At 32.7% G+C, this 12,390-nt stretch overlaps 1 protein-coding gene and 1 long non-coding RNA gene across 3 annotated transcripts; one reads left to right on the top strand and one right to left on the bottom strand.

Annotated features, from left to right (window-relative positions):
- Window positions 1-5,290: 5,290 nt before the first annotated feature.
- LOC146923529 (protein FAR1-RELATED SEQUENCE 5-like) lies at window positions 5,291-9,036 on the top strand. Its single transcript, XM_085708696.1, has 4 exons — window positions 5,291-5,537; window positions 6,064-8,313; window positions 8,412-8,478; window positions 8,596-9,036. The coding sequence occupies exons 2-3, from the start codon at window positions 6,080-6,082 to the stop codon at window positions 8,473-8,475; spliced, it is 2,298 nt and encodes a 765-aa protein (XP_085564822.1). The 5' UTR covers window positions 5,291-5,537; window positions 6,064-6,079; the 3' UTR covers window positions 8,476-8,478; window positions 8,596-9,036.
- Window positions 9,037-9,204: 168 nt separating this feature from the next.
- On the bottom strand, window positions 9,205-12,139 carry LOC146923530 (uncharacterized). 2 transcript variants are annotated; one of them, XR_015009744.1, is made up of 3 exons: window positions 11,467-12,139; window positions 10,417-10,495; window positions 9,205-9,945 (listed from the first exon to the last, which is right to left on the bottom strand). It is a non-coding gene; the product is annotated as an uncharacterized LOC146923530 (long non-coding RNA). The 2 variants fall into 2 exon arrangements; XR_015009745.1 differs by lacking the exon at window positions 10,417-10,495.
- Window positions 12,140-12,390: the final 251 nt, after the last annotated feature.

Raw genomic sequence — 12,390 nt, forward strand, 5'->3', positions numbered from 1 at the left:
TTTGTCGCCTATGAAACTTAACCCGAGAGCAACGGCGAAGCTAGCATAAATTTTATGCAGGGGCCAAATTTAAAGAAAAAATAAAATATTTTTAAAATCAACATATTAAATTTAAAGAAAAATTTAATTTTAGTCTAATAAATTATAACTTTTTAGGTTTAGTCACTACAAAAAAATTATTCAATTTTTGCCTAAACAATGAGTGTTTTTGGTCATGTAATCTTGATAACAGTAAATTAAGGACTAAAACTAAATAAATATTAGGAACTTAACTTAAAAATTGAGAGTGTTTTATAGACCAAAACCAGATTTAACCCTAAACTTAACTAATATGTTAGAAAAAAACAATAATTTTTACTTACATGAAATGTAAATTAAAGCAATAACAAAGAAAATAAAAATTGACAATAACTATTTAAAAAAGTTGGGCACAACACGTTTTAAAAAGTTAATTTTATTCATAATTTATTGTATACAAAATAGACTAATAATGTCTTTTTCAATTTAAACAAATAAGTTATTTGCAAAAAAACTCATTATATGTTTAATTTGTTTCTGACTATTGTTTTGACAATTTTTGTTCTTACAAAAGTTTTCTCCATATTTGTTATTGAGACCGAAAATGTTAAACTAATACACATAAATCTATCGGTCTCCGTAGTAATTCCTTAACTTTCTTATTTATGTTAATTTTTAACAAATAAATTTGTCTGAGGTAGCTAAATATTTTTTATTTGGGGTAACTAAATATAAAAACATACCAACCTATTCAAGAATAATATTTTTTTTGATAGCCATGGCTACCTCATGCCAATGAAGGGAACCGCCCCTGCCCGAGAGTATATAATTGAGTGGTAAAAACAGTCTTGTAAGTTGTGATGACATGGACAAGACTTGTGTGACATTATGTCACGGTGACATTAAATCTGGGCCACACAAAGGTGTTGGGTTGTGTGGCCCAGATGTATTGTATGTGTTGTGTGGTCCATATGTTGTGTGACAATGTGTGTTGTGTGGTCCAGATTTAATGTTACCGTGATATAATGTCAAATTTTGTAATATCAATTCTATTATGATGGAAGGCATCCGTCGTTGTTTAGAATTTTTTACAAAGTCAACATTGTCAAATGCATGTCACTCAAAGTCAATACAAATTAAGATGATAAATCCTATGTTACTCAAAGATCCTAATTTCAACAAACTCTTTGAGTATCCAGCAAAGATCCTAACTTAATCTGAGTTACTTTGTTTTCTTTAAGCTACTAGCTTTAACAAGTTCTTTGAGGTTGCAACAGAGTTGAAATGAATAAATTGTTTGGGATTATAAGCTAACTCTTAGATAAAAGGAGGTGAAAATTTAAGCTTGAATACAAGCATACAGATTTCAAAGAAAGTGTTTGGGATTTAAAGTTCACTTGGCTCTTTATGTTTTTGAGATTGTTTTGTGCTTTTAAACTTGGGGAGATTTCAAACAGAGAATTAACAAATAGCAAGACACTTCGTGAATTAGAAAATTTTCTTTTGAAGTCTAATGTTGTATTTATAGGTCAACTTTAATTTTATCGTTGAGATATTTTCATTAGAGTTGATGATAGTCACCAACCTTGTACAATTTTCAGGAATTTTCATGCATGACTTGTACTATTCTGCTTACCACTACTTCTTCTAGTGTCATATAGCCAACTGTATCTATAGTTGAATTTGCGATGAAAATTTGGTCTTGCTAGAGTGTTGCCTTTCTTATGCAGTGTTGACCAGAGATTAATCTCATTTTTCTTCTAATTCAAACCCTGCAGAGGATCACTACATTTAAAGGACTAACCTTGTTTTCCTTCTGTGCGAACCATTTAGAGGATCCGGATCGCTTTGATCATAAGATTGGTATCATCTTTCTTTTGTACGGACCATTCAGAGGATTGCTTTGATCGATTGAAGGATTGATCTCATCTTCCTTGTGTATGGTTCATTTAGAGGATTGATCTCATCTTTCTTATATGTATGTATGTATATATATTGTAAAAATATATGTTTTATATCATAGTATAATGATTTTCTATGATATAAAACTCATTATACTATGTTTTATATTATAGTATAATGATTTTTTGTAACCAAAAAAATAGTATAATGATTTTCAAAGGATAAGGAAATACACAAGAAACAAACATTATAGGATAAAATTGCTCTCTTACATCTTGTCATCATCAAAACAAAGTTGGAGTCATTGTTCTTCAACCCACTTTGGTTCAACAAAACCTCTTCTCCCTTGTCCGGGCATTCAAAGACAGTTTTAACAGTATTAATTTCCATAACATATGTGAACATGCAAACAAATAAGACTTGCATTTTTGGGTTGAACACACATAATGTTTTACTTTTTAACTTGTCAAGATCTCACATTAAATATTATATTTGTTGATGATTTTAGATCGATATTCATAATATTTTGTCAAATAATCTAGTGACTATATATGCACCACTTAAGATTAATAAGTGAGAAATCCGAGATTCAAAGTCTAATCCCTGCATACCTCCATATCCCTACCAGCTTCGTTATGCTCATGATAAATATTGTTATTTCTAATACTTAATTGCATGTTTGATCCCATATGTTTATTTTAGTTTTCAATTTGGTCCCTTATGTTTTGAAAGTTTCAAGTTGGTCTGTAACACCCCGTTCTCCCAACAACGTAATATTAGTTAATTTAATCAGAGTAACCACACAACGGAGTGTCACACTGCTAATCAAAATTTCATAAATAGGAAATATCTATTTATTTAAATACCAACATTTAAATTATCTTACAAACTGCAGCGGAATAATTCTTTAAAATATAAATTTAACCAAATTCAACATCAATAAAAATCTTGGCACAAAGGCCACAACATAATTCAACTTTATTCTAATAGCAAGTCCTTTCCAAAATATGTGATACATAAAAGAAATGAGAAGACACTCGCGACGATCCCCATCCTAATATGTATCAGAGCCCTAGACACTTGAGCCAATCAACCTACAAGCCATCATTACCTGCACATTACCCACGGTCGAGGCAACATATACGCAGAAGGGGTGAGAAACTTATCCAATAATAATAATATATAATTCATCGAATTAATGAAAACAACAACATATCACAACATGCATCATTAATAAAGTTTATAAATAAATACATAAGCAACAACATAATTAATTTCAACAACAAGGTACAACAACAACAACAACAACATTATCCACAACGACACCGACAACTCGACAATGCTACAACGACTCAACAATGCTACGACAACAACAACGACTCAACAATGCTACGACAACAACAACTACTCAACAATGCTACGACAACAACAACTATGCATCATGCGGGTGGTACCAATCTACGCGCGTTGAATGCTAAGCATTCCAGGGCATAAGCCCCCAACAATTTGGATGGTTAAAGCATCCCAGGGCATAAGCCCCCAACAGGTGAATGATAAACATTCCAGGGCATAAGCCCCCAACGGGTTGAATGATGAACATTCCAGGGCATAAGCCCCCAACAGATGTGAGTATGCAAATGGACTCAACTTGTGTATATCAACATACAACTTCAACAGCGACTACAACAACAACATATGTGCCTAAAACAATTATGACACACTCCCCAACTTTGACATTAGATGATACAACAACGTCAACAACGGAATCAACAACATAACATATATTTATAAATCAATTACATTCAGCTCAAGTCTAAAACATCCCCCAAAAGCAATTAAGTTTTGATCAATAGAACATAAGTCAAATATCCATAAAACACCTCAACTAAAGCCCTAACACTTAAGTTTGAAGTTGGGAAACCAACCATAAGTTTTTGGACTAACTTGGGATTAGTTATGCTAAGTTTTCTTAAATTTTGCTAAAGACCCACTTGGACTATTTTTATCATAACTCAAAATCTACAAATCTTTTCCACTCCAAACCAAGGCCATTAGAAAGCTAACTCAATTATCTACAACTTTTATGTTTACACCGAAAGCTAATTCAAAACAGAAACGGGCGAAAAAGTGAGTGTTTTCCAGTTTTGACTGACAGGAAATCGGGGCCCGATTTCGGCAGTTCGGGGCCCGATTTTTGTCGAACCAAAGCTGAAAAATCAGCTCAGAATTCGGGGCCCGATTTTGGCAGTTCGGGGCCCGATTTTGGACGTTCACAGCTTACGGGAAAGACCAGTTTTCACTCCAAAAACCCAATTTTTGATCCCCCAATCACCCAAAATGAATTAGAACAATGTTTACAGGTTTAGTATACATCATAGGGGTAAAACAACCTATATTCATACAATTAAACAACATGTTTTATCATAAATTATCATCTAACATAACCTCTCAAACCCTAAACTCAAGAACAACTATTTCATCAATTTTCAAATTATATATCAAGATTATTGAAAGGAATCCCACCCTTACCTTAATTCAGCAACACCAAACGACAAGCTACCGCAATCGATTCCTACCTAGCTCTCTCTTTGCCTCTTCTAGGTTTTCTCTCCAAAAGCAGGTTTTCTTCTAATGTTTTCACGTGAAAATGTTTCTCTCCCTTTTTCTTTCTTTTTACTTCAAAAATATCTCTCTTTTCTTTTCTCACCCAACTCCCTTAATTTCTATTAATTTCCACTTAATTCCCATTAACCAAAAATAAATACTATTTCTATAATATTTCTATTTCTCATATTATTTCTATCAAATAATAACAACATTCATTTAAATAATACACAACCCCAATATTCATATAATAAAATTGCATCATAACATATTTCATATAAAAATCATATAAAACATATATTTCACATAAAATCATTTATATAGCAATTAAAGTCATATATAAAATATTCACACATCTACTAAAATATTAGAATAAAAATGGGGCGTTACATGGTCCCTTACGTTTTAAAAGTTTCAAGTTGGTCCAAAACGTTACTCACATTGGAATAAGTTAGTCCATCTGCGACATGATATTGAGTTTCATAAAACAAAAACAAAAACAAAAAGGTTTTAAAACTGATTTTCTAAATAAGTTAAGTTTCATCACCCATATAATTGTCAACCCGAATATTTAACCATTATGTGGCTGAAGGGACTAACTTATTCCAACGTGAGTAACGTTTTGGACCAACTTAAAACTTTTAAAATGTAAGGGACCAACTTGAAACTTTTAAAACAAAAGGGACTAACTTGAAAACTAAAATAAACATATGAGATCAAACATGCAATTAAGTCTATAAAAATCCACTACAATACTTTTATGAGTTTAATTATGGTGCACTGACTGTGTAAAGCAAGATTACACAGTCATCCAATAGGAATGTGCCACATCATTTACTCATAAGTTGTGTTATTTAATTTATAAAAAAAATCCTAAAATTAATTTTGCTATTTTTCCTTCGTGCCTCAACATCAGTTACCCTGTTCTCCTTCATTTTCACAACCGCTCTGTACTTGATTCTCGACAACCGAATCTGCAACTCTCTGTTGCATCCTTCCATTTCTTATTGAAGGTATGGAATATAGCTAATCTCCACTCTATTCACAATCTTTGTTTTTTGGTTAATCATATCCACGTATCAAATTCCCATCACTCAGTTCTTCACAGTTACTCATCTATTATGGTCTTTTTCATTGTTATACTTGTTTAAGTTGTTTGTACATCTATTCCTGATAAGCTTTTAGATATTTGAAGTGATAATATTTAGAATTTTTCATGTACATAATCGTAGCCATCCCATGCACCTCTATTATTATGGTTTTTTCATTTTATAATTGTTATAGTAATTTAGATCGAATGCTTTCTTAATGATATATATAACCTCCAATCTTTAGTTTGCTGGTTGTCGTGGGTAGCATTACTAGTCATGTTTCTTCTGTGCAAGTATAACAAGCCTTTATAATAGCATATTATTGTAGATTTTTATTTTCTTGCTTTTCAAGTGAAACCACTTTTTTACTTATATATTTTCAAGTGAAACCACTTTTTTACTTATATATATGCTGATATATTGATTTCATCATACATCTACATAACAGGATTGTGGGTGCTACAATGACTGATCAAGAAATGACAGATATGCATGAACATACCACCATGAATGGCTCAGATGATGTACTTGCAAATGCTATTGATGCAGATTCTCTCAATAATAGACCGCCATCAGAGCTCCCCTTAAAGCCCTTTGAAGGAATGGAGTTTGCATCAATTGAAGATGTAAAGGATTACTACGTAAGGTACGCCAAGAAAAAAGGTTTTAGTTTTCGCATGGGTCGTGTTACTAAATCAAGAACGAATGGTGTTGTGATTGGTCAAGAGATTCTTTGTTCAAAGGAGGGTTTTAGATCCAAAAAAAATTTGAAAAAAGAAAATGGTAGTCTTAAAGTACACGATCAAACAAGGGTAGGATGCAAGTCAATGTTGTACATCAAGAAAAATGAAGATGGGTGGATTGTTTCTCGATTTGTAAGAGACCATAATCATGTACTATTTTCCCCAAGAAGTTCACAGCATCTTCGAGTACATAGAAAGAAAACCCCAGTGCAAAAAAAACTTATTGATGTGCTTCATGATTCTGGTATAGGCCCTAGTAAAATAGCATCAGTGTTATGTACTGAGAGTGGTGGTGTTGATAATGTTGGATTTAGCCAACAAGATGTTATTAATTATTTAAGTGTAAAGAGACAAAAACAATTAGAAAATGGAGATGCTCACTTGATGTTATCGTACTTTAAGAATTGTCAGTTGAAGAATCCTGGGTTTTTTTATGCATTTCAAATGGACGCAGAAGGTAAATTAGCAAATTGCTTTTGGGTTGATTCAAGGTCTAGAATGGCTTACAAATATTTTGGTGATGTGGTGACTTTTGATCCAACATACTTAACAAATAAATACCTAATGCCCTTTGTTCCATTCACTGGAGTTAATCATCACCAACAATCTATACTTTTTGGTTGTGCTCTGTTATGGGATGAAACTGAAGAGAGTTTTGTTTGGTTGCTACGTACTTGGTTAGAAGCAATGGATGGAGTTAGTCCTAAAACTATTATCACTGATCAAGACACTTCTATTTCTAATGCAGTTGCAAAGGTTTTTCCAGAGGTGAGTCATCATTATTGTATGTGGCATATTGAGAAGAAAGTTCCAGAGTACTTGAACCAAATCTATCATGAACATAGCGAGTTTAAAAATCAATTTCACAAGTGCATTCACCAAACTATCACTTCTGATGACTTTGATTCTGATTGGGGAGCAATGATAGATAAGTACGAGTTGCAAGATAACAAATGGCTAAAGAAGATCTACACCATTCGAGGAAAATGGGTTCCTTCTTATGTACGTCAGAGTTTTTGTGCTGGAATGTCCACCACCCAAAGGAGTGAAAGTATGAATAAATTTTTTAAGGGATTTTTGAATTCAAGTACTCCATTGAGCAAGTTTGTGATACAGTATGAGAAGTCTCTTGACGCACGTTATAACAAGGAAAGAGAGAAGAATGTCAAGACAAGGAATTCAAAACCACTTCTGCGTACTTTATATCCCATGGAAGAAGAGGCTTCAAAAATTTATACAAGAAAAGTGTTCAGGATATTTCAGGATGAGTTGGTTGGGTCCCAAATATTTATTGCAGAGAAAGTTAAGTTTTTTGATGAAGTTTCCACATACAAAATTCATGAAATTTACAAAGAAAAACCTAACTATCATGTGACTTTTCAGATCATTTCAAAAGAAGCAAAATGTAGTTGTCGCATGTTTGAGTTTGTGGGAATTCTCTGTAGACATGTATTAAACGTATTCATAAAGGAAAATGTCTATTCTCTCCCTTCTCAATATGTTCTAAGCCGATGGACCATAAATGCTAAGAAAGAAAAAAGTAAAGGAATTGCAATTGAAGACCTCGAGGAAGGCAGAAACAGAGCTTCAAGTACTTCATTATTTAATAGTATTATGGTTGAGTCTCTTGAACTATCTGAAAGAGGTTCACGATCAGAAAAGCATCATGATATTGCAATTCAAGCTTTACGGAAGGCAATCACAAAACTTGATCAATTGGATCTTGAAGAACCAAATGAAGAGTTTGATAAATCGACATTTGAAGTTATGCCTAAAGTCTCCGATGACCAGACCATAAACTTGTGTGATCCTCCACGTGCGGTCCCTAAAGGTCGTCCATGCACTTTACGAATGAAAGGCAGTTTGGAATTGCACAAGAAAAATTCAACCAGTTGTAGTTATTGCAATGGAAAAGGCCACAACAAACGTAGATGTCCAAGTTTAAAACATGGAAGGTATCTTAAAATTAAATGTTACAAGTAAATGTGCAGTTAATTTGAATTTTTCATTTTACCATGCCAAGTTTATTCAGTTACAAACCAATGTCTTTTAGGTGTGATATCATCAATGGTCAACTTTCAAATTCCAATGTTAAAGCTTCTAGTTTGGTTGATTAAGAGGTATTGTTGTTATTGTTTTACTGGCAATGCTATACAATTATTATTTTGATCCTAAATATATTATTGTTACAAGATCATGTTCTTCTAGTGTTAATTCCTAGTATTGGTTTGTTGCAGACCTGTTTTTGCCAATAAGGGATAATTTTGCCGAAGTCAAAGGTGGTGGATTTCTCTGATGTGATTCTAGGCTTTGGATGCACTTCTGGCGTGATTTCAGGTTTTGGATGCAGTCCTGGTGTGAATTTCCATCTATTTTTCTGGTGGGAATTTCCTAGCTTTTGTACCTTTGGTGCGGCTGTGCGGGTTTGATTTTGCAACTTTTCAGATTGTGTTTACTAGGAGGGGATCTGTTCGGTTTTGATATTTGATTTGTAGGAGTTACTATTTTAGTTTCAGCTAGTTCGCAGTTGCTTTTATTGTTTTTCTTTTTAGGCTATCTTTTGCTTCCTCTTTTAACATTTTACTTTAATATAAGGAGTTGTTGTTTGTTGAATGTTATTGCTGCTACAAGAAGAAATAACACTGATATATCATCAATTCTGATACTATTTGTGACCATTTATAGTAAAGTTGTATAAGCAATTGCTCTATGATGTGTATCTTGGCAAGTTCATTGGCTATTGAGAATTAGTTTTGATAAATTTAGAAGTATATGAGGAAGTATTATTGATTACTTAGGCATAATTTAAAAGCAATATGGTAAATGCATTAGAATGAAGAACACAATTCAAAAATATATCACCTTTATTTTCACAATCTGGAAACAATTCAAAAGTACACCAATTTTATATTTACAATATGAAAGTCATTCTAAACAGTTGGGAAAACAATAAAGTACATGGTTTCATTTTCAAACACATAACATTTTATATGATACAATGACAAGTTGATAAAAAAAATGGTGGTCAACAATTGTCTAGATGGGAGGTGCATCAGTTGAAGTCTCAAACTTCTCTAGATCTTCATTATCTTCAATTTCATATTCAAATTTGGGGTCGAAGTACACTATAAAAGGTTGAGTAAATATGTCCAATGTCCATAGCTACCAATGATAATCCTTTGCTCTGTCTACACATGTGTTTTCTTCTCTTCTTCAGCAAACTTTCAAGAATGTATAATAATCTCAATTGCATGATTGTATATCTTTTTTCTTTAGTATGCAAAACTTTCTGCCTTACTCAATATCGTCTGAACTTCCAGCATCAAGTCCTTTATTGTTTGCATGAATATTGTCAATACTGACACAACTAAAAATGGTAGAGGTAACTGCAGCATCAGTCCGTAGCCTATCCATTTCGCAAAGTTGGTCGTCTGTAGCCAATGTTATAGGGTCCAACACCACTTAACCGTCATTTTTCACACCCTTCTTCCCTGAGGAGAATGTCTAGTTGCAGCACTAACCTCATTACTAAAATGTCATTTTCCTTTCCCCGATAGTCTAGATGAACATGAACTTGACTCCTCATGCTGGACATAAAGGAAAATAGAGATAAATAAGATTGACAGAAATTGAAAAGAACATAAACTAGACACGATTCAAAGCAAAACTTGTCACACCAAATTGATCAGTTTATGCATTTCCAACGGTCATTTAATTCACAGTCACACACTAAAGAAAACATACGGTGCCTTCTTTTTTCTATCAAAAGGCCATAATTAGTTTATAGAAAACATATGGCTTTTCCACTTGTTCAATGAATGGTAGCAAGACTTTCATCTCAACCACACAGGAGAATCAAAAGTATGCTATTTGACAAAATCTGTTGTTCAATTTGTGGACTTATGTTACCAAGGAAAAGTAATATAAGTAAAATGCCAAGAATTTTTGAAATGCAGTTTTTTTTTTTCAAAACAATAGCAAATATTATTGAAAGCAAGCTCGTACAAGATGCACAAGCTGCATAGATAGAGAAAGGTTCCGTATATAAGCGGACATACCTCGAAACCAAAGAACCCCCACTAACATTCAACTCCTACAAACTAGCAAAATCCCACAAAAACAAGTCAACTGATGGCCCTGTGATAGAACCAAAACAGCCACGACAATAAATCACAACGACTTGCAATGAATTGACACACCAATCAGCAAAACAACAGCTACAACCCTCCACCATGATAAGCCCAAAATTACATCAAAAGACACTCCCTTGAGTTCCAACACCATTCATAGTGAAGGCAAGAAGCATTTTTCATTCTACACAAACTCCAATACCAAGACATCACCTTGATTTGGTCCACCATATTCAAATGTAGTTATAGATTCTGTAATATTACTTGAGTTACTTAACAACAGAAAGAATGAAAGAGTATTGTTTTGTCTACTAATTTTAGGTTGTTTAGTTGGATTCTTTCATTTATAAGTACAATACTCTATTACATTTCAATCTATGGGGCTTCTGTTTAGTAGTTTCAATTGAGACAATTATTTGTTTCTTTTACTTGAAAAGCATTTATAAGTTTTTAGGTGTCTATCTAGAGAAAAGCTTAGATCAGGGTTCCTCTAAAATGTTTGTGAGTAGTTTATTGATAATGGTTTTAAATAGTTTGAGAGTCATCTATATTCTATACATTATGAAAAATGGATAGAATTATAACATTGCTATATAATTTAATATTAATCATAAAGTTGGAAAGGTCCTTTTGGAACAAGAAAGGTTACACAAAACAAACCAAAAACACATGCCCAAGATGATTCAAGCTAATGGTTGCATTTGATTCTAGTTTATCAGTTGCATGCTATTACGTGGCATGATCAGTAGAACTTGTACAATAACACCATTCACTAATTAATTAACTAGAGTAAGATTTCTAACTCATGACCAGCTAATTAAAAACCACACTTTTGAGTCTCGCTCTAGAGAGCATCTAACAGTGGATAAGAACAATCATACGCATCCAATAAAAGCAAAGAATATTTGTGAACAAAGCAGATTATAGTACATAATGTGTTGTTGTTCTTTAGAGACAGGGTTCAAAGTTTGAACTTACTGCCATGGATTATCTCTAACCATAACCAAATCCTCTTCTTCAAATTCATAAGTTAACACATGGTATCGTTTTGGTTGCACTCCATCCATCTCATTTCCAATATTAAATAATCACCCAATAAACAAAACAAAGAAGATAGTTTAGTAATATATACTTTAAAGAGAATGCTAGTGTCAAATAATGAACTTCAACATTCCACTCCATAAATACTTCCTAAAATTAAACTCATAAACTAATTTAAATCACAGTAGATCAAAGAGAACACATTAAGGGGAAGAAAATTGGTTCAAAGAGAGTCAAAATCGAAGAGGATGTTAATCTAAAATTTGAAACCGAAGGAAATCAAAATTGAAGAAGAACAAATGCAATATGTAGTTTACCTCTATGGAGGAGGCCCAATCTGTGATTTGGTGTCGTGGCCATTCAATTTGCGTTGCCCGTCAAGACCTGAAAGTGGAACGGTGGCACTGCATAAGGATGCAACAGAGAGTTGCAGAGTGGTTGCGGCGAGAATGAAGGGGAGCTGATGTTGAGGCACGAAGGAAAAATAGCAAAATTAATTTTAGGATTTTTTTTATAAATTAAATAACACAACTTATGAGTAAATGATGTGGCACATTCCTATTGGATGACTGTGTAATCTTGCTTTACACAGTCAGTGCACCATAATTAAACTCTACTTTTATATATCGTATGATAAAACTATATATATATATATATATATATATATATATATATATATATATATATATATATATATATATGCACAATAAAAACGGTTCATTGATTAAAAAAAAGAGGTCGACATTCATATATACTAATTTGTTTCTGTATGGCTTATTTATTTTACTCTATTATAGTTTAATGATCTTTCAGTAAAATATAATATCTTACTTTACTTTTTTTCGAAGAAATTATCTTACT

This window comes from Medicago sativa, chromosome 5, assembly GCF_051527215.1.
Source record: "Medicago sativa cultivar Bolivia chromosome 5, Bolivia_mono, whole genome shotgun sequence".
Classification (NCBI taxonomy): Eukaryota; Viridiplantae; Streptophyta; class Magnoliopsida; order Fabales; family Fabaceae; genus Medicago; species Medicago sativa.